The sequence below is a fragment of the Megalobrama amblycephala genome, linkage group LG9 (assembly GCF_018812025.1).
Source record: "Megalobrama amblycephala isolate DHTTF-2021 linkage group LG9, ASM1881202v1, whole genome shotgun sequence".
Taxonomy (NCBI): Eukaryota; Metazoa; Chordata; class Actinopteri; order Cypriniformes; family Xenocyprididae; genus Megalobrama; species Megalobrama amblycephala.
This window is the reverse complement of record NC_063052.1, coordinates 26,199,820-26,223,355: the sequence shown is the minus strand read 5'-3', so window position 1 is coordinate 26,223,355 and position 23,536 is coordinate 26,199,820. Positions and strand designations below refer to the sequence as shown.

The 23,536-nt window shown below is 39.7% G+C and overlaps 1 protein-coding gene, 1 long non-coding RNA gene and 1 pseudogene across 3 annotated transcripts in view; 1 reads left to right on the top strand and 2 right to left on the bottom strand.

The window, feature by feature from the left end:
- The window catches only part of LOC125275457, a 59,282-nt pseudogene extending 57,332 nt beyond the window's left edge, over positions 1–1,950 (bottom strand).
- A 3,886-nt stretch (positions 1,951–5,836) lies between these two features.
- On the top strand, positions 5,837–7,079 carry LOC125275460. The gene is made up of 2 exons (XR_007186455.1): positions 5,837–6,666; positions 6,970–7,079. It is a non-coding gene; the product is annotated as an uncharacterized LOC125275460 (long non-coding RNA).
- Positions 7,080–7,821: 742 nt separating this feature from the next.
- pkhd1l1.1 (PKHD1 like 1, tandem duplicate 1) overlaps positions 7,822–23,536 on the bottom strand; it is a 74,750-nt gene continuing 59,035 nt past the window's right edge. For both annotated transcript variants that reach the window (XM_048202418.1, XM_048202419.1), the window contains 3 exons: positions 21,908–22,054; positions 8,383–8,536; positions 7,822–8,293 (listed from right to left, as the gene is read on the bottom strand). In XM_048202418.1, the coding sequence (XP_048058375.1) occupies positions 8,082–8,293; positions 8,383–8,536; positions 21,908–22,054 (513 nt within the window). In that variant the 3' untranslated portion in view covers positions 7,822–8,081. The remainder of the gene's footprint in view (positions 8,294–8,382; positions 8,537–21,907; positions 22,055–23,536) is intronic.

Genomic DNA, 23,536 nt, shown 5'->3' with positions numbered 1-23,536 from the left:
GCAGTACGCAGAGAGGGGGTACGTGGAAGGATGGTAATCCCTTCAGGGGGTACTTTAAGCTAAAAAGTTTGGGAACCACTGCTGTATGATATTCACATTTGCGTATGTAAAAAAAAACTCTTATTAGAAGCACTACTGACTCTATACAATGTAATGACTACAATCAAGATAAAAGACTACATTTAGGTTATCTGATTAATTGCTTACCTTGTGTAACACATGATCTGATTGGAGTGAGTGGAGTCTTTCTCGACATCACAGGGAACAGATCTGGTGCGGGACACCAGCGTCACTCTGTTGCCAAAGTTTGGGTCATTGGCATTGAGATTGAATTGATTAGCTTGAGCAAAACCTGAAATAAAATCACTAAGTGATTAAAAAAGCAATATGTGCTAAATCAGAAAAGATGTGGTTGGGATTCATTTGAAAGCATAATGGTGACTTTTTTTAATACCTTGCCCCTCTATGGTCAGTTTCGTGCCGCCACTGACGCTTCCGACATTTGGGGTCACTCTGTTGACACGCTGCGCTCCTGTCAGGACGGAGATTAATAGGCTAGTCACTAAAATGTTTTCATTTTAATGTATGAATGTCTGTAACGCTTTTAGGATGACAACAATGATCTTAAATTACGCAAAACGTTCAGAGTGACTGAGGTATACAAGAATAAATGTGGTATAGATAAAGTCAGCGCGTACCTGCGGAACTCCACAGTAAAACACAAACAGTGAGCAGCAGGTGAAGCTGGCGTCGCACGAGCCTCATCTTGATAGACTCACAGTGCGCGCGCTTCAAAACAAAACAGCCTGAAGTTACTGTATCTCTTCTGCACAGACAATACCATTTGTGTTTACACTTGACATTTGTATTTCTGTTACAAAACGTAGGCCTACAGTATTTTAACATTAAAATATAACATTGCAATGCTGCAGTATCCAGTAGGCCTACATTCAAAAAATATAAATAAAAAATGAATATGCATACATTTTTACACCCTGAATATATAAATAATGGCTATATATAATTAAAGACTAAAAATTTGTAGAAAAAAAATACATGATTGTTTTTGAAGGTGACAACAGAAAATAAGTGTTAGATCAAAAGTAATCCATAAGCAATGATATTTTTTATATATGGTGTATTTATGTATTTTTATTATATATTTTATGTCACACATCTCTCTCTCTCTCTCTCTCTCTCTCTCTCTCTATAAAATCAAATCAAGTCAGCTTTATTTATATAGCGCTTTAAAAATACAGATTGTTTCAAAGCAGCTCGACAGTGATAAACTGGAAAATAGTGATTCAGTGTTGTGAACAGAATTCAATTCTGCTGTAGAGCAGCTCTAAAAAAGACAACAGTAAACAATCATTATTCATATACACTCAAAAAGTGAAGCCTTTTTTAAGATTTACGAATTTCAATTGTATGGTAAAATTCCATCAATTTGAATAATCCTTACATATTATTCATATTATGAATTAATAACTTTAAATGAGAAAAAAAAAAAAGAAAAAGAAAAAATGTGTATAAATATTAATGGAACAGGGAAAATGACCATTTAGTTTATGTGATTCATATTCCTAAATGTAAACATAATTTCATTTTTAAGATGAAAACATTTTTTTTACTCTTTTTTTTTTTTCCTTTTTTTTTTTTTTTTTTTACATATGTACATTGAATAATATGTGAGGATTATTCAATTCAATTTGATTGTAATTTTACTATATAATTGAAATTCATAAATCTAAAAATATATATATTTTTGAGTGTATATATATATATATATATATAGAGAGAGAGAGAGAGAGAGAGAGAGAGAGAGAGAGAGAGAGAGAGAAATTTATAGAAATGTGGAATTTTTTTAAAGTTCACTGACACTGACCATAATTAAGACTCACATACCTGTAAAGCACTCTTGGGAAACCCAAACATCAGTGGCTTATTTGTTGCGAAGAACTCACTCTTTTTATACTACCTGCAAGAGGAGGGTGGCAAGAGGAGATTCACTTTTTTTTTTTTTTTGTCATGTAGCTAACACAGATTGTCATAGACACTAAATATCAGCGTTAAAATGGATTACAATTATGGCAATTGTCATTGTTTTTGCCAATATCACTCTTATCCAGCATTAACACACACAGACAGCAGGATATATTCTTATTTTGTACCTGTTGAGTTAATAAATATTTCACCAAATGTGAATCCAATCCAGTATGAGTCACAAAATAAAATGCATTGCAAAAAACTGCAAAAGTCTGATTATTGGTGTAAAACATTTAATTTTATGTTATTCAGCTAAGTGTACACAAGTGTACCAATAAAAATAAACTAAAAAATCTTTTTTTTCTTTTTTTTTTTTTTGTTATAAAATTACCATGCCAAGTTCTAGTAATGTTTTCAGTGGGAAGTTTTTTTTTTTGTTTTTTTTTTCCCAAAATTTTCTCCTAAAAGGTAGCACAACATTCTCCAAAACATTCTAAAAATGTTTAGTAATAACATTGTTAAAACATTACCCACTAACATTCTTATATAGTTTTCTGCAGGAAGTTTTATTTTTGTTCCCAGAATGTTCTCGTAAAATGTAGGACAACATTCTCCAACAACATTTTATAAATCTTTAGCGATAACATTGTTGGAAAATTGTCTTCCCTAACATTCTCAAAAAGTTTTCTGTGGGAAGTTTTATTTTTGTTCCCAAAATGTTCTCCTAAAAGGTAGGATAACGTTCTCTAAAAACATTTTATAATATGTTTAATGATAACCATGGCACCATTATGTAATGTTTAGTTACTAAACTAGTTTGTTTTCATTCATCACTTCTGTTTCCTTGCCACTTATTAGTCACTATGGACACTAATCACCACAGCTGTTCATTTTTTATTTAATCTGTATTGAAGTTTGTTTCCTGTTCAGTGTTCGGTAACATCTATGTTAAGTGTGTGTGTGTTGCTGCCTGTTCACCTTTCATTTGGATTGTTATCATTAAATCTTAGTGTTGGAAATACATTCGTCTTCTTTGTCTGCCTTACTGCAACCACACGTGACACCGGACCAGAAATGGATTATATGGCATGATTTACGCCATTTGCCCAAAACGGAATTTACTTGTTTTTGTTTTCACTGAACAATTCTGTCATCTATGATGACAAGACCCAGAAGTCGTTGTTCTGCATCAGGACTGATTATCACCACCCCAAAGACCCCCCCAGACACCACAGGACTTGACTGGAGGGAGGCCATCATCCGGTGTCTGGAGAGTGTCGTATTCCGGTTCAGGACACAGCCAGACCCAGAGCCCGAATCATCTCCATCGACTGCTAAGAACTTGTGTGGGCCCCCCGCAGATTGAGAGCTACTACCCGAGCAAGTCTGACCAGTGGTGTGAGCCTGTGACATGAGACCATGGATGAGGGAACAGGAACCGAGGACTGGCTGATAAACTTCAGTCAGGAGCTGACGACGCCCACCCGGTATTCAAACATTCATCGCTGTTTAAAAACACAAAATGAATTGGGATGTGCTCATTTCTTTGACGTGTGTGGAAGTTACCCTACTGTCATCATCCCAGAACTCAGCCAGTCCTCCAGCCCAGCCGCTGCTTGAAGTTTGCAGTCCTGCTACGTACCTGGAGATGCTGCCAGGACATCGAGCCTCCGGCCTCGGATGCCCTCGTTCCATCTCTTGGCGCGTTGAACTGTCGGCTCCACCCTGGCTCCTCCCACCTTTGGCTCCTCCAGGAACCCTCATTTAAGTGACTTCACCGGGATCCCTCGCCTCACCATTCTCCCCCTTGGTCTATCATCACTCTGCCTATGCCACAGACATCCGGGCTGTCTGCTGTGCTCTGTCCCTTCTCCCCTACGGCTGTAGCAGGCTCCTTCTCCCTTCTTGGTCGCCTCTGTCCTTGATCTCACCAGCGTCGCCCTTGTCCTCGAATTCTCTGGCTCCACCTGCGATGCTCGTCACTGAGATGTTACCTGGGTCTCCTTCTCCTTCTGTCCGACTCTGAGTTGCATTCCAGACATTATTTCCTAGAAGGAGGTGGGAAAAATTCAAAATCTAATCTGCCTGGAATGCAGCATTAGGTCTCTAGTGTTCCACTAACCTGCTGCACAGCAGTAACCAGACAGACTCCAGACAATGCCTTTGCTTTGAATATGCTTTAATCACGGCAGGGAGGATCTCGGACCAGTTTCAAAGAGAATCCCCCAGACCAAAACAGTACAACAGTTTATAGCAGTGGTGGCTAACTTTGGTCCTGAAGAGCCACAGTCCTGCAGAATTCAGCTCCAACCCTTATCAAACACACTTGAACAAGCTATCAAGGTCTGAATGATTGCTAGAAAGCTACAGGCAGGTGAGTTTTTATCAGGGTTGGAGCTAAACTTTCCGGTCTCCAGGACCAGAGTTTGCCACCCCTGGTTTATAGAATAAGTGCATAGCAAAGGTGACATGATTAATAATTTTTCCTGCCATAGAGAAATGGACTATAAGGCCATGTGAGCACCAAGCTATCATCTTGGGCATTGCCCCCCTCTTCCCACTAGGAGTAGGCCTTCCTCCCACTGAATCATTCCTGCCATAGAGAAATGGACTATAAGGCCCATCGAGCACCAAGCTCTCGATTCGAATCGTAATACTCAATTTGATAGGGGAATACACATTTTTCAAACAGTTTTTCTTTACAAGTGATTTGCCGTTCTAAAACTAAGGCACTGCTTCCTTGTAGCTAATTTTTTCTCCACTGAAGCAGCAGTGTTTTATCCCTGCTTCCGCAGGAGCTCAGCTTCTCTGGCTAATTTTCTCCACTGCCACAGCAGTGATGTTCCCTCTGCTCCCGCAGGAGCTCCTTTTGTCTGTTTAACTTTTTCTCCACAGCCACAGCAGCAATATTCCCTCTGCTCCCGCAGGAGCTCAGCTTCTCTGGCTAATTTCTCCACTGCCACAGCTGTGATGTTCCCTCTGCTCCCGCAGGAGCTCAGCTTCTCTGGCTATTTTCTCCACTGCTGCAGCAGTGATGTCCCATCTGCTCCCGCAGGAGCTCAGTTTCTCTGCCTAATCTTTCTTTACAGCCACGCAGTGTTATTCACCCCACTCCCACAGGAGCTCAGTTCTCTGGCAAAATTGTATCTACTGCCACAGCAGTATGAAATCTCTGCTCCCACAGGAGCTCAGTTTATACTTTAACCTTTTCTTCACCACCGCAGCAGTGATTTCCCTCGTCCAACAATGCGAGAGCCCTTCCGGTTAAGCGACTAACCCCTCCCCGTGAACACCGCATCATCAGCCCTGCACTCAAATTTTGGGGGGTTGTCAGTACATTCCTGGCTGTTGTCTCACATTGCTGTTTTGCTTCTTTTGTGGGAGTACTCTGGGTTCGGGCCAAATACTGAGCTCGGAGCCCTCTCCTTGGACAGCACGCCAAATTTGCATTCTTTTAATCTGATTATTTGTAAGCAGTGCTGGGGAAAGTTACTTTTAAAAGTAATGCATTACAATATTGCGTTACTCCCTAAAAAAATAATATTGCATTGCTTTTTTTATGGAAAGTAATGTTACGTTACTTTTGTGTTACTTTTTCTCACCTGGGCTGGGCTTGCTTGTTATATTTTTGGTTATATTTTTGGGAAATGTAAAGACCCTTTCACACCAAAAGTGAAATGAATAAGCCTCAAGCTGAAAGGAAATGCATATTTACACCTGTATACTGTAATAGAGGGCACAGCTCAAACAAACCTTTCAGCTGTGTTGCCATTCTGGATTAAAGAAGAATAGGATACAAGAGAAGGAAGTTCAACATTTTTCTAAATTTTTGTATTTTTGTATTTCTAAATTTAATCTAAAGTAATTTTTGCTTATTAGTATGGTTGAATCAGATCATTGAAAGTCAGCAGCAAAGACATTGGTTAATAATAAAGTGAGATTAAATACATAAAGTATATTTGTGCAATTTAATATTGAAGTACAGATTTGTGTAAAATTCTGAGATTGCATTTCACTGTTTTTATTCATTTTGGGGAATACTGACTGTTTTTGTGTAAGTGAAATGAGTAAATGCATGTTCACATTTAGTCTACAACTACAATCACTATCATGTTTACACAGCGCACACACACCTCTGAACTAGGTCTAACTTGCGTTACTTATTTGAAAATGTAACTTAGATATTTTGTTGTAAGTTGAAAAAGTAATGCATTACTTTAATAGATACTTGAAAAAAGTAATCTGATTAAGTGACTCAAGTTACTTATAATGCGTTGCCCCCAACACAATGTGAACCAATGAATTGTATATTCTGCAAATTTTTTTTCACACATACACACAATATTTATATCAATATGATAGAACTCTTCAATCTGAACAGCTTTGCCTCAAGAACCACTGCTGACAATCAAACCATATTTGGTTAATATTTGGTTTATACTTGGAATAACTCATGTAATCTGCTGAAGTCATGTGCGGCAGGTTTCTGGCAGACCACATCTCAGCCTATTCAATAACACTATTAGTCGTTTTGCATCTTTCCTTGAATTCCTATTGGTGGATTACTAATCATATGATTGGCAGCTATTTAAATGTAGTTATTTCGATTATTTCAGTTATTTCCCTCTCTGCTCTCTCGCTTTACAACAGCCGTTGCCCAAACAAACTGTATAGCTTCAGGTAAGTGCTGTTTTGTTGTTTTAATATTAAGTATATTATTAAGTAATATATGTCTAAAAATAGCCTGTTACTTGAGTAGTCTTAATTTTGAATTATAAGGTCATGCTACTGTATGGCTTGAGTGGTAGAAACAGAATGTGTGTAGTGTTGATTTACAGTCATTTGTAATAGGCCTATGTGCTTTTTATTTGATTTAAAAAAAATATGTGATGTGTGATACTTAACTTTGTTACTAATGCATTTCTTTTTTTTTTCTTTTTCTTTTTTTTTTTTTTTCATTGTGACATTGTGGCTTTTCCTCAGTTCTGCAGGTGTCCGTGTGAGGTTTGAGCACCGTGGACTTTACCTCCCTCTAGTGGTGCAATGTGAAAATGAAAAAGCATGAAAAGCATGCATTCAGTCAGACAAACAAACGATTTTGGAAGCAGTTGTCATCCTCCAGTTGTAATAATATGTTTAAAATGTTACAATGATTAACAGAAGATGTGATGTATAAATAAAACGAAGAATATCAAGATAATTATCACTTTAATATTTTTTGCATAATTTTTGAAAAATATATTATTTGTGTATGGATGCATAAAATATGATGAAATTTGATTAAAATGATTTGGCTATTTTATTAAAAAACAAACAAACAAAAAGCTTCATGTCATTTCCACCTGAAAAGCTGATTCAATTGTGGTAGGAATTAAATGTGTATTTTGTTTTTAGGACTGAATTTTTCTTTGATACATTTGTACAATTTTCAAACATTTAAAGTCACCATGGGATCTTTGACAATTCTATTTTTCATTGCAGTATTTATAATAGTCTAAATGATTTATCATACACTTTTTTTTTTTTTTAATTCATGTTCCTCATAATATTTAATCAAAATAACCTCCCCTACCTCTTACAATGACATCTGTTCTCTTCTCTGATGACCTGTTGTCTGGATCGAGGGCGGGACACTCGCATGAGATCACAATAATAACAAACCACAACAATCCAATTGATTCCCGATGGACAAAATCAAGTCCTGCCCAACATTCGTTTCACACGGATATATGACACAATAAAGAAGAAAAGATCTTTGATTTCATGCTAACTTTAATGGAAATGTTTGCCATCTATTTGTTAAAGAATTTACTTCAGAAAAAAAGACAACAAAAGTATGCTAGAACTTGATTTTATTGAGCATATAAATATATAATATTCCAAAGTAAAGTAAAAGGAATAGATTTAAATAAAACAAACTTTTGTTAAAAGTAACAATTGTTTTTGTTGTTCTACAGTCTCAGAATTAATAGTTGCAGCTTAGATCATGATCATATGGGAAAACAACAGAAGTATATAGACAAAGGCAAATCATTAGAAGACAATGTAATATATATTATATGCATAAGAGTGGACTTCATTGGTGTTAATTGCTCCTAGAGTCCCCTGAGCAGGAGGAGTAGACCACTCAACAGCATGAGCAGATACACAAGTGGTGATGAGACAGCTGGACTGGAGTCAAAGATGCTGGGAAAGTCATCGTCCGTAGTGACGACCACAGAAGAGGGTGTTGTAGGTAATCTGAGCGTAAAAGATCTGGATTCAGCCTTCCATTCATTCAGAGTAAAGGCCAACTTCAAGTTATCACCTGTAGAAGAGGTACAGAGAGAAAAATTAGCATAAATGCTAGAAATAACAAGTGCCAGTGACCAAAAAAAAATTATGGTGATAACTAACCACTTGTAAAGATGGCTAAGTCAGTGTAATTGGCCCAGCAGCCACTGAAAGGGATGGTGGTGTTTCCGTAAAGCCCCTCTGTTTGAGTCCCATTAGCATCTTTGAGCACAGCTGAGATGGTTAGAGTCGTCACACCCACGGACACGCAGTCACCCTGGAAACAGATACACAAATCTTTTCAAATCTTTCACACCTCAGATTTGAAAAAGACTCAAGATATGTGCATGTAAAGCTGTGGGAGTGTAGAGGGAGGGAGAGGGCAGACAACAACCAATTAAACAAAAGACTTACACCACACTCATTATACAAACAAATGAATATTAAAGTAAAGTATAAGCGGAAAAAGAAAAACAACAGAGTTGGGAGCACTTGGTGTATTTTAAACATATAAACTCATGCCAATAAACTCACAAAAATCTTATTAGAGACTACTAACAACTATGAAGAAATCAAATGATGAAGAAAAAATGAGGAAGAGCATTTTAAAAGGTCTAATAATATTTTAATTACATTTAAGAGCACTACAATCTCTGAACAAATGACACACATAAGTTTTACACAGAAAGAATAAAGGCATAGTGTTACTTTTTTGTCCATTCATCTTTGAATTTTTGGTCTATATCATTGTCAGTTGTTCAAAAGTAATCTGATCAGATTTTGGTTATCGTTTCGGTTAATATTGGATATTTGATCCAATCCAATGAGCAAAATCTGATCAGATTACTTGAAAATGTGTTGTTCAAAATAAAATTAAAAAATATTCTGAAATCGGATTAGGTAATAAAATCCAATCTTGGTTTTGATCTGGATCAAATCGTCAGTTAGTCGAATAGTTAGTCGAAATACCAACTATTGGTTGCCCTTGAGAGCCCCAAACACCTCTGATGTATTGAGAAAAGGCCAATGGAATTGGCAGGTGGAATTTGCATGCCAAGGCCATGACCCTTACATACAGGTATTTAAGGCAGCTGACGTGCACACACACTTCAGCTTTGTTCTTCGTGCAGGAGTTCCCTTGAATGGGTGCATCAGCAGCATTCTGAAAGAGGCAAATTTCCTTATTAAAGAGCAAATTCCTGTAAAAGAGCTACACGGCGGATTGTATCTTTTAAAAGATACTGTTCTGGCTGTGTCCTTCTGTATGCAGGCGAATTCTCTCCCTCAGACGGGCACGATCGCTGTCTTTAGTGCTTGGGCCATGCTCACACTGAAACGCGTTCGTGTTGTGGTCGCAAATACTCATACTTTTACAAAAAGCATATAGTCTTATCCTCAGCAGCTGGTCATGCTGGTCCTTGTACCTCCGGGTACAAGGCCTCGGTGGCTGACGGCGATCTGAGGGTAATGAAATAGCTGCCATTGGGTCAGTCCCTCATTACTCGTGGCACGCAGAGCCTCTCGGCATGGCTTCCCCTGCTCCCCCCCACCGCAAACTACCCAGCTCGGCTACACTGGACATCATTCCGTTGGTGCCACTAGTACGGAGTCTGGACGCGTGGATAGCGTTTCCCAGAGGTGGGTTGAGACCAATCTTAGATCTACGAGTTCTGAATCGGACCCTGTACAGGCTCCCGTTCAAGATGCTCACACAGAAACACTTCCTTTCATGTGTTCAACACCAAGATTGGTTCATGGCGCTAGACCTGAAAGACGCATAGTTTCATGTTTCAATCCCTCCACTGACCTTTTTCTACAGTACACTTTTGAAGGTCGAGCTTTGAAGGACCTAGAACCTAGGACCTAGGACCTAGAGTGTTCAACAGATGCCTCAGAGACTGGCTGGGGTGATGTATGAAACGGGCATGCAGCCTCGGGACCCTGGACAGGGCCTCAACTGACCTGGCACATTAATTGCCTTGAGTTGTTGGCCATGCTACTAGTCCTGAGGAGGTTTCGCACGTGTTGGTCTGGATGGACAACACAACGACGGCTGATAGCTGATACCAATGTATTCAGGCTTATAATTATAACATGATTTTTCTTGAAAAATTATGATTGTGTTTATTTATTTATTTATTTTTTCCCGAAAGTAAGATTAATGTAAGCAGCTTCTTACAATACTCTCCTAAAAGCGTAATAAAACCTACGTGCAAACATTACCGCTTAAATGACCGTATTGTCGATGGTCGCTTTTACTGTCCAATGACAACCCATCTTATATCTACTTTGAATGGCATGGGAGAGAGTCGTTATGTGTGATGACCGATTTCAAAACACTGCTTCAGGAAGCTTCGGAGCATAATGAATCAGTGTATCGAATCATGATTCAGATCGCGTGTCAAACTGCCAATGGCTGAAATCACATGACTTTGGCGCTCCGAACAGCAGATTCAATACACTGATTCATTGTGCTCCAATGCTTCCTGAAGCAGTGTTTTGAAATCAGCCATCACTTTATAAGTCGCTATTTTGTTTTTTTTTTGGCGCACCAAAAATATTCTCGTCACTTTATAATATTAATATTGAGCCACTTTACTCACATGAACTGATTTAGTACCTTTATGTATCTTGAGAGAGGAAATGTCATTTCTCCCTATGAAGGCCTCACAGAGCCATCGGATTTCAACTAAAATATCTTAATTTGTGTTCCGAAGATTAAAGAAGGTCTTACGGGTGTGGAACGGCATGAGGGTAAGTAATAAATGACAGAATTTTCATTTTTGGGTGAACTAACCCTTTAAACTGTTTTAAACATGTGAATAAACAGTCTCATATGTCTATTTATTTTTTATAGGCCTACTAGGCTATTTATTAATTTCATTGTTCTATTTTATTTAACATTTTTACATTTAACATGAATAATCAAACATTTAACATAAAACAAGTATTGCACAACAATTTTAAATGTCTACTCATTTGTCCATTTTAAAATGATTTATTCATTTATATTTACATTTTTATGTTTTAATTAAACTGATATTTGCTATTCCTTATTCTTTCGGTTTATAAGGTGTCACAACAAATCCTGCATTCCTATTCTTCCATACATAATATAAAAGCCGTAATAATGTCAGAATTATCAAAGAAATTCAGTTTTGCATTAGTTCAAATGTGTGTTAAGGTGATGGAAACAATTTATTGGCATACTCATGGTGTAGTGACTATTTGTGCGTAAAACACAATGGCATTATGCATTAGGCCCAACAAAGTCTGACATACACAGCCCTCGACAAAGAACTCAGATGTTTAAACTCATAGTCATTTTGTGCGCAGTTCATATAGAGGCTGCGAGTGTATGGGCATATACGCATTTAATCATCTGTATTTCATCAGTTGTTCTATGTCTCCTCACAGCATTTTAATAAAACGATGTCCAACAACACAAACAGTTCTCTCTGAAGTCTCCATCACAAGTTCCCTTCATAATGTGAAGCATGCGACTTGCACGCTTAAGTTTCAGAAAACATCGTCATCGAAGTTTATATGTCTATAGTTTATATAAAACATTGAAGTTTATATGTATTCTTTATATCACGTTTTCAAACCCTGTGTCACAAAATGGGTTGACAGGAATCATATAGTTTGTGTAAGTTAGCCTATGTTAAAATTTAAAAAAAAATAACAATATTGTTTGTGTAAGTTATTTTAAAAGTGAAAAAGGTGTTTTTCACTTTAAAATAATGGTCCAGATCGCTAGTAGTTCTTGCATAGTGACTAGGTAACAGTTGAGTGATTAATGGTGCATTTCATGACCACTTTGAGAGTAAAAAAAATAATTGCTCACATCTCAGACACTTTAACACTCTGAGGTCTAAAAACGCGCCGGCGCGTTTTGCAGGGTTTTTTTCACATTGCAGCAAAACAGACTTAAAATACTCTGTCATTTTTTGTCATAGAGACATAAGTAATACATCAATTGAAACTATAGAATATCTCCTTTTATTTGTATACACTCAGAGTAAAAACAAAATGTTGTGCTTTTTGTAAAATAAAGAAAACTAACATGATGCGTTATCTCTCATCTCCCTCTGAACGAAGTCCAATCTGATAGTTCTCAGAAAATGAAGTGTAACTTAGTGAATACTAATCACAAAAAATTCATACTTATGTCTAACAAAACGTTGAAATGTCAGGTTTTAAATCGTGCAAGTCAAATCGAAAACAAACATTCTGTGTTTATGTAATCTGTATGAAAAGAGAGCCATGTCAGAAGTCCGTGATTCAGCTCATTACCCACTAATGCGGCCACACCCACGGAGCCAGCGCTATTCACAGGCAAATTCAGAGACAACACATGCATTCATCATCTCAATCGTGTATTTATTGCCTTGAAAATTGTTTATCTGGATGAAAAAGCCATGGTTAGCGATCTCTGGAAGACATTCAGTAAATTCCTGTTTGTTTTCTTCTATTGATAAGTTTTAAGTGAGTTTTTGTTTCTTTAGCGCCCTCCGGCTGTAGTATGAATTGGTAAACACCATTCATGGAATATCGTCTTCTTCTTAGGTGAATTTGTGGACTAAAATGCACAGAGCACCCTCCGGCTGCAGTATGAATTGCAAACACCAGCGCTCATAGAGATAACAATGAATATTAAATAAAAAATAACTCCTCTGTATAGAAAATTGACATAAACATATGAGAATCCTATATTTCTCCAAATGTGCATGCTTTTAAACTAAAAGCCTATATTCAGACTCTTTGCATCACAGAAATACATTATATTTTAAAGTATAATATAAAACCATTATTTTATATTGTAATAACATTTTTCTGTATGTTTCATATACCATGATGAGCTTGAGACATCACAGAAGTTTTTTTTCACAGCCTACCTGACTGAAATGCCTCATTAATATGCAAGTCTTTTCAGGTCATTACTATTCAATTCTTTTGTCTTCACAGGTGAGAATGAGCCATTATTCATGGAGATTCACGCCTCCTCGCATACCGTGTTTCTTGGCAAAAAGTGTCTTACAAAAACTAAATCAGTATATTGTTATAAATGAAAGAGTAGTCAGCATAATTTTTACATAATTTTGAAGCAAAAACTCTAGTCTACAACCTTCAATACCCAAAAGTCTTGCGAACACAGATTTAATATACTTTTATTGGCCTTATATCAGTGACTTAAGTTTTTTGTTTTTTCAGTAACCACGCATAAACGTTATTCCTTCAAAAACACAAACATGTACACACATGTTCCTCACATATTATGGTAGCCTAGTTTGTGCTGAATACAGTGTAATGACACTTGTGTCATTAATATGTTTATGAACAACTGAAAAAAGCACAAATGTCAGGACATGTCAAAACTTCTCCAGGCCCCAAATCAGCCTCAGACTCCAGAGGGTTAATGTAATGTAATTAATGAATTGGTAATATTTATAATTTGTCATAGTTACCTATTAGTTCTTAATGATGCCAATCTCATTCTGTAATTACTGATTAGCTAATAAGGAACTATCTTAGTCCTAAATTTGATATTACTTACTGATTAGTTAAGCTTGTTTCTATTATTTAATAGTAGTAGCTGAAGTGTTAAAGCAGTACTACTGATTTGTCCTGCATTACTTCCTGCATAGTTACTTATTAATGATGGACCATTATTCTAAAGTGTTACCCATATTCATACTGAAAGCTAAAAAAACTTCAATTTTGATTTCAAGGGGACTTTAAAGCTGCAGTACGCAAATTTTGCCTCTTTGCCGCCATCTCTGTTTGAAACCTGCAATAGCAGTTATTTGCGGAATTATCATCTTTACCTAGGTTGTGCATTGGTTGTGCTCCTCTAAAGGTTTGTGAAATTCCTATAACAAGAGGTTAGCAGGATGGACACCCTTGTCAACAACTACATTCGAAAGTGGTTGGGCTTGCCCCGCTGCTTTTCAGATGCAGGTCTCTTTGGCCGGAACATGCTGGAGCTCCCTATCAAATCCATCAGCCTGGGGTACAAACAAGAGAAGGCAAGCCTTGTACTGGAGCTAAAGGACTCAGCGGACCCGCTTATAAGGAGTGCAAAAGTCCCCATCCGAACAGGCCGCAAATGGAAGGCGCAAGCTGGGGTAGAGCATGCTATCTCTAGTCTTCAACATCGAGAAGTGATGGGGTTAGTCCAGACCAGTCGGGGCTGGCCTAGGCTGGGGAGCACCACAGCAGCTCTGGTCTAAAGCCACCAAGAGACAGCAGAAGACTGGTGGTGGATGAAGTTACCAGGCTGGAGCATGAGTGCTTCCACATAAAGGTGATATCCCAAGGCAGTCAAAGAGCCTGGACGCGATGGGACATGACTGTGAACGGGCGCATAACCTGGGCAGATATCTGGAGGACGCCACAATCCGGGCTCAGCTTCCTGTTGAGGGCGACATATGACACCCTTCCATGCCCCCGTAACCTCACCCAGTGGTTTGGAGATGAGGTAGGCTGTCCCTTGTGTGGTAACATCAAGGCAAGCATCCAGCACATCTTATCAGGGTGCAAAGTGGTGCTGACCCAGGGACACTTCAGGTGATGTCATGATCAAGTCCTGAATAAGCTGGCGGAGGTCCTAGAGAGATGTAGGGTAGCAGCAAATCGCACATCAGCAGCAGTTAAGTCTTTCCAGGCAGAGTTTGTCTAGTCTGGCAGCATGCTCCAACCTTCGACTCAGAAAAGGAATACCATGCTCACACTAGGCAAAGAGTGGCAGATGTCACCAGACCTCAGGAAGAAGCTGGTCTTTCCAAGAGAGATCGTGACAACTACCCTCCAGCCAGATATCATCTTGTGGTCCACGGTGGAGAAAAGGGTTCTCCTCACTGAACTTACCATCCCCTGGGAAGAGGGCATGACAGCAGCCCATGAAAGGAAGCATCTCAAGTACTCCAAGCTCCCAAGCAATGGAGAGCCAGGGTCTACCCAGTGGAGGTTGGTTGTAGAGGCTTTGTGGGCAGAACAGCAGTCCAGCTGCTCCAGGGTGTTGGAGTTGTGGGGTCAAACCTGCGGAAAACCATAAAAGGAGTTGGAAGAGGAGGCAGAGAAAGCGAGCTACTGGCTGTGGCTCCGGAGGAAGCACAATGGTTGGGGGCCAACACCCCTTTAAAGGCAGCTGCAGGGGGTGAATATGCTGAAATTACTTTTTGCATGCATATGATTTGCAATGGGTAGGTGTCATGAGCCGGGTTTGATTTTCTCCTCATTCTCTGTTTTTTCCCTCTGCTTCACATAACAGAATCATCCGACCAGACATGGACCCAGCGAAGGAAGGACCTATCCATTCTACTATCGAGATGCAGGGTGCCATGCTCGGCAGACATGAGGAGGAGCTTACTGCTGCCAGACACGCTGTGGAGAATCACGCGGTTCAGGTGACGGACTTGAATCACGTTTCCAGTTTCTCCGCCACGAGCAGTCTGATCCTCCGTCTCCCAGCGCTTCCACCGAACCAAGAATCAACAACCCATCACGTTATTCGGGTGAGCCAAACGAATGCAAAGCCTTTTTGACTCAGTGTGAAGTTGTCTTTTCCCTTCAGCCCTCTATGTACGCAGCTGACCATGCCAGGATTGCTTTTGTAATTTCTCTGTTGACTGGAAGGGCACGTGACTGGGCTACAGCTGTCTGGGAAGTGGAGTCTGCCTGTTGCCAGACTTTCACCACCTTTAAGGAAGAGATGTCCAAGGTGTTTGATCGATCCGTCTTTAGACGTGAGGCTTCCAGTCTGCTTGCGGTGCTGCGCCAGGGGAAACGTTCGGTTCCTGACTACGGCATCGAATTTTGCACTCTCTCTGCGACATGTGAGTGGAACGAACCAGCTCTGACAGCACGTATTCTGGAAGGTTAGAATTTCCGATATCAAAGACGATATTTATGCACGTGAAGTCTCCACTGCTTTAGATCAGCTGGTGGAATTGGCAATCAGACTGGATAAGCCGTGCCCGTGTGGCGCCACCTGTTCCATCCACTGCGGCCAATCTGGCCATCTGGTTGCCGTCTGCCCGTTAAAAGGAAGCGCTCGCCAGTAGACCAGGGATTACTGTCAAGCGCTACTTCGCATCCCCCTTCTGGAAAGACCCACACCACTTTTCCTGTCACCCTTCGCTGGTCTGGCTCTGTCGCTTCTTGCCTAGCCTTCATTGATTCAAGTTCGGAGGGAAACTTCATGGACGAGGCGTGGGCCTTAGGGAGAGACATTCCGTTGCGTGAGCTAGAGAATCCTACCCCTGTGTTTATTCTAGATGGGAGCAATTTGTCAAGAATTCGTCATGTAACCGTTCCGGTGAGTCTCACCATCTCTGGCAATCATCAAGAGACTATTTCATTTTTTATTTTTCGTTCTACTATCGCCCCTGTAGTTTTGGGTCATCCTTTGCTCGTTCAGTATAACCCTCAGATTAACTGGGCCGAGGGGAACATTATGTCCTGGAAATTGTCGTTTCATGTTCATTGTCTTATGTCTGCTGTTCCTGCCGTTTCTTCTGTTTCTGTTTTTCAGGAGGAGCCTGGTGATTTGTCTGGAGTACCGGAGGAGTACCACGATCTGCGAGCTGTGTTCAGTCGTTCCTGGGCCGCTTCTCTTACTCCTCACAGCCCGTACGACTGTAGCATAGAGCTGCTTCCCGATACTACCCCCCCTCGCGGCCAATTGTACTCTTTATCCGCACCTGAGCGTAAAGCTCTTGAGAAGTACCTTACTGAGAGTCTTGCTGCTCGTACTATTTTTCCTTCTTCCTCGCCCGCCGGTGTGGGGTTCTTCTTTGTGAAAAAGAAGGACAGGTCCTTGCGTACCTGCATAGATTATCGGGGGCTTAATGACATAACAGTCAAGAACCGTTATCCCTTGCCTCTTATGTCATCGGCTTTTGAGATCTTGCAGGGAGCTAAGGTTTTCACGAAGCTTGACCTCCGTAACGCTTACCATTTAGTATGTATTAAGGAGGGCAATGAATGGAAGACAGCGTTCAATACTCCCTTAGGGCACTCTGAATATCGGGTTCGATAAACTCAAGGAGCTGTTTACCACAGCTCCCATACTAATAACACCTGACCCCGAGAGACAATTCATCGTCGAGGTTGATGCCTCCGATGTGGCTGACGGTGCTGTGCTTTCTCAGCGCTTGCCGCTTGATGAAAAGGTCCATCCGTGCGCTTATTTCTCCTGCCGACTTTCGACCTTGAATATATTCGTTCAGCTAAAAGACTAAATGCTCGCCAAGCTCGTTGGGCGCTCTTCTTTGGACGCTTTAATTTTACCATTTCTTTTCGTCCCGGCGTTAAGAACACTAAACCTGATGCACTCTCTTGCCAGTTCGGTACCTCGGAGAGCGCCTCCACCACTGAGACTATCTTACCAGACGGGTGTGTGGTTGGGGGCATTACCTGGGGAATAGAGAGGCAGGTTAAGGCGGCGTTGTCCAATGTGTCTGTTCCTCGACAATGTCCCCGGGATTTGCTGTTTGTTCCCAGGTCGATTTGTCCTGCTGTTCTCCGCTGGGGGCATTCTTCTAAATTAGTAGTTAGTAGTAGGTAAGAGGAACTCTCGCAGCCATTAGCCAGCGTTTTTGGTGGCCCACTAAGGCTTGTGATGTGCGCCGGTTCGTGGCCTCTTGTGCAATTTGCTCTCAGGAGCAATCTGCAGTTCGAAGCAATCGAGCAGTTCTCCTCCCCCAGGGCTACTTAGGCCTCTTCCGATTCCGTCCCGTCCTTGGTCCCATATCGCTATGGATTTCGTGACGGGGCTTCCGCCGTCTGCCAATAATACGGTCATCCTGACCATTGTAGACCGCTTTTCGAAAGCCGCCCACATTGTTTCGCTCTGTAAACCTCCCTCTGCCAAGGAGACAGCCCAGATATTCATTGAACACGTCTTCCGTCTCCATGGCCTCCCTTCAGATATTGTTTCGGACAGGGGCCTTCAATTTGCGTCTCAGTTTTGGAGGGATTTTTGCCAACAGATTGGCGCTTCGGCCACTTTGGCCTTTCGCAATCCCTCGTCTTGGAGCGAACAATTGCCATGGGTCGAGTACGCCCATAATTCGTTTCCCTCGTCAGCCACAGGGCTATCACCTTTTCAGTCTTGTCTCGGGTACCAGCCACCTCTGTTCTCCTGCCAAGAGACAGAGGCCTCTGTTCCCTCAGTCCAAACATTTAAACGACGTTGCCAGCGTACCTGGAGAACCGTGAGAGCCGCTCTGTGCCAGAACAGAGAGCGCATGCGTCGCACCGCCAAACGTCGTCATGTTAAGGCGCCCAGATACGTTTGTGGTCAGAAAGTGTGGCTTTCCACATGGGATTTACCCCTGCAGTGCGCTTCTCGCAAGTTAGCGCCGCACTTCATCGGTCCCTTTTCCATAGTTAAGGTTCTTAGTCCTGCAGCCGTCAAACTCAAATTACCTCCCTACTTGCGATGCGTCCACCCTGTGTTCCACGTTTCTTGCATTAAACCGGTTATTCGCACTCCCGCCCGACCCACCCATTGTCCTGTTCTTATCGAGGGTTCACCTGTTTACAGGGTTAGGAAGCTGCTGGACGTGCGCTGCCGTGGGCGTGGTCATCAATATTTGGTCAATTGGGAGGGTTACGGTCCCAAGGAGAGGAGTTGGATTCCAGCCCGGAACGTCCTGGACCGCTTGCTCATCGAGGACTTCCTTCGCTCTCGCCAGTCCTCTTCCTCGGGAGCACCAGGGGGCGCTCCTCGGGAGAGAGGTACTGTCATGAGCCGGGTTTGATTTTCTCCTCATTCTCTCTTTTTTCCCTCTGCCTTCATTGCATATTGGCTTCAGCTGTTTCTCATTACTATCGGCGTGCACGCTGATTGCTCTCTCACCTGTTGCACTTTTTTCTCTGATTTTCTTGACTATTTCTTCCTGCTGTTCTTCACGCTTCTTGTCGGATGATTGTAAACCTGTTATTGGCATTGTCTCTCTGCTTACAGCTTGATATCCTTAACCTCTATTTGTGTGACCACCTTAGTCATATTCCCAGTCCCTGTAGTCACCTTGAGATCCTTCCATCTGAGCCCTCTATTCCTCTAGCCTGGTTTCTTCCAGCTACCAGCCGTTGTATACTCCATCTACAACCCGAGGCGCTCCAGATCTGAGACCAAGCTACAGGGCTCTGCACGCCCTCGGCTGAGACTGCTACTTGATTCCTTTTTTCCTGTTAACCAGCTGCGAGCGTTCCGGTGTGACGGCGCTCAGCAGTCTGCCTTTGTTGAACTATTTGGACTGTGGAATAAATCCTGTTAATTTGCACTTTCGCCTCTGGGTCTTCTGCTTCACATAACAGTAGGATTAGTGGTATGGGGTAGGGGCAAAAGTGCGTATCATATGCACACCAACAAAAACTTCTTTTGCCACACATAAAAAGATGTTTCATTAAAATATTATACTACTTGAATAACAATGCTACTATATGAATAACATAATAGGTATATGTATGTATATATATATATATATATATATATATATATATATATATATATATATATATATAATGTAAATAACTTTCAGAAACTATATTTGGATCGATAAATAAATACTAATGCAATAAAAAAAACAAAGACAAGAAATTACATTTTTGATTAGGCATGCTGTTTAGGTTGGGTTTGTATTGAACAGCTGCTAACAAAGTAATTTATTCACATTAGAGATCCACCGATCGATCAGCCAGGGATAGGATATGATTTTCCTCATGTGTGGCGAAGTGATGCACACCCGCGTGGGCGCCTCCCCTCCCTCTCTCTCTCTCTCTCTCTCTCTCCCTCAGCTCATTTTATCCAGTTGAATAGTGCTTATATGGAAAGTCCCCAGGTATTGATGGCATCACAGTAAAACTATATAAACATTTTTGGCCCGAAATAAGAATCATAGTTTTCGGAGCATTAAAAGAATGTGTAGATAAAGCTGAATTATTGGTATTGGTGAAATTATCGGTGAAACACAATTGGCTTTTATCAAAAGAAGAAGTATTCACAGTCAGATTTGTTCTTGATATGCTTGATTATAACTATTTAATTCCTCAGACAAGCTTACTTTTATTTCTAGACTTTTTCAAGGCATTTGATACCCTCAAACACTCTTTTTTGTTTAAATCATTAGAAATTTTTGGCTTTGGTCCTATGTTTTGTAGAGTAATTTCTATGTTTTAGAAATATTTTTAGTTGTGTTTCCCTTAACGTTGGTTCATCACCCAGAATCCAAATTAAATGAGGAATCTGACAGGGATGCTCTATTTCACCATTACTCTTTAATCTTGCAGTCAAATTAATGTCTTTATTCAAAAAAATTGAGGACAATATAGGCATAAACATTCTTAGTAGGACCTTTACTAGAAGCCAATTTGCAAATGACACTCTTTTATTTCTTAAAAATAAAGAGGTGCTTCCATTAGTTATTGCTAAAATTTCTGTCTTCTCAAAGGCATCATGTCTGACCCTAAACTAAACAAGTCTGAATTAATGGCTATCCATAATTGTGACTTTGAAGATATAGAGGGCATTCCAGTGAAAAGGAGGTTAAGTATTTAGGGGTTATGATTATCAAAAATGTTGTTAATAGACTCAAATTTTAACTCTAAAATAGAAAGTATGAAGAAATCGTTAAATCATTGGTTATCTCGAGACCTATCTATATTGGGTAGAATTCTCTTGACTAAAACTGAGGGAATATTCAAACTCATATGTATCATGCTTTGTAAACTGCCACAAAAGTTGTTAAATCAGTGAATTCAATTTTATTTAAATTTATATGGAAAAATAAACCCATTATTTATGTAAATTCCATATGATTAAAGAGTATGAACAAGGAGGCTTGAGAACCATTGATTTTGAAAATTTTAAAAATATTGTCGGCCTTGAATTTGTGTTGAGATGTGATCTTGATCTTTGTAAAATTCCTTTGAAGGTATCTAATTTTCATTACAAGCACTGCTTTTTTGGAAAATTATATTTACAAATAACTTTATAACTTTAATTGCAAGCATTAATCTGTATTTAATTTTTACAATGAAGACTACTTATTTTACATTTGATTACTTTAATTTCTGTAGTATTTCTTAACTGAATAATTTATGAAATTTACCTGAATTTTTTTTAATGAAAATAAAACTTTGCGATGAAGAAAAGATTTTTGTTTGTATATGCTGTCAATTATAGTACTTAGAAAGAAAATCGGAATCTGCAAAAATCGGTATTGGCAGGTCACGCTAACAAAAAAATCGAAAATTGGAAACAGCCAAGAAAATTGCAATCGGTGCATCTCTAATTTACATAATGTTCTCTCTCTAAAATGTAAGTGAGTGTAAATATCAAAGTTATCATGAATGTCTACAGGATTGAAGTCTGTAGGGTAAAACAAGCGTATTGATACAATTCAGTCAATCTGCTATTTTATTCCAACCATTACACCTGGTCAGAGGCTTTCATTAATTTTTAGTTCATACGTAAATTTGTGTTTCAACTAAGTTGACTGGTGCAATATAAAAATATTTTGTAAGTTGCAACTTAATGCCAATTTACGTCAAAACTGTGCTTTTTATGCACAGCTGGTACAATCAGCCCCTGAAAACTACCTGAAAAATGCATCAGATATTTTTAATGAAATCTCACCGCTGCATCCAGAGCCATGATGCTGGGCTGAATGCTGAGGGGTCCGGGTGACGATCCAGCCACTGGCTGGACCGCCACCATCAGGGATGATACACTCTTGACCGTCTCCACCTGCTGTTCTTCACGGGTCACCTCCTGAGTGGCCACCTGAGAGAGAAACCGTTACAGTTTAAATAAGAAAAAGCATGTTGTGTGCTTTACTGTACAGCAACTATTATTGGATCTTAATCTGATAAAAATTTAAAGGAATATTCTGGATCCAATACAAGTTAATCTCAATGAACAGCATTTGTGACAGTGTTGATTACAACAAAAATTAATTTCATCTCTCATTTTCTTTAAAAAAGCAAAAATGCAGGTTACAGTGAGGCACTAACAATGTAAGTGAATAAGGCCAATAATATCGAATACACATTTAATCGAAGTGTCTGGGTTCACACCATGCCGGACACTAATATTATAAAAGATATTAGGATCATGATTTTTAAGTAGTATTACAGCACACCCTGAGAACATATTAGCACAATTTGTTGTTTGCTCTTGGCATCTAACAGAGTTTTGGACCCAAAACAAAACAAAAATAATGACTTTATTCAACAATATCTTCTCTTCTGTGTTATTCTCATATGCTGTTTACGTCCAGTGCTTCCAGGGTGTACGTCAGAACGCTGACTCATTATTGGCCGGCTCCTGCGTCAGCATCACACACGTACAATGTGCTGCTCAATACTCAATACTCAATATTTGGCCAATACTGAGCCAGCATTTTAATGTAAACATGGAAACCTTCCCTTTGCTTAGATTGCTGAATAAAGTAGTTATTTTTGTTTTGTTTTTGCGCACAAAAAGTATTCTCATTGCTTCATAAAATTCAGGTTGATCCACTGCAGTCACGTCTACTGTTTTAACAATGTCTGTAGTACCTTTCTGGACCTTGAAAGTGTTGATTATATTGCTGTCTATGGATGGACGAGTCATATACCTGTCAGATTTCATCAAAAATATCTTAATTTGTGTTCCAATTATGAACACATCTTACAGGTGTGGAACGACATGAGGGTGAGTAATTAATGACAGAATTTAATACTTTTGGTGAACTAACTCTTTAACAAGCGGATTGAAAAGTTGAGTATTTTACAGTTTTTCTCAGTCACTTTGGTGCATTTCTCACATCACTATTTACATTTGCACAACAGTTAGTTCAACCTCCACAACATTTAGTCATTTGTGCACATCATAATAGCAGTTTCTCGTTCCTTCGAACAAATTTCAAATGCTTTTGGACATGCATCAATTGCTTTCATACAACCCTCTGCTGTTTTATAACATTATCATTTGCTTATGTCATGTCAGTCAAAATTAACTATACTTGTGAATGCTGAATAGTCATTCCATATAAAACTAATAGTCCTCATTTCATTGCTTGAGTCATTACATACAAAAATGTTGAACTAGTTGTCAAAATCTGTCAAGCAAATTTTACACATTTTTTTAAATCTTTTTTTTTTTCCTGAAAATGTCTCCTAAATTGAACAATTTCTCTCAGGTGAATCTCAACTTCCACTGATGAGAAGGAGTGTGTGAAGCATTAGTTGCAACCAATGATAAGCCACTTCTCTACAATCACTG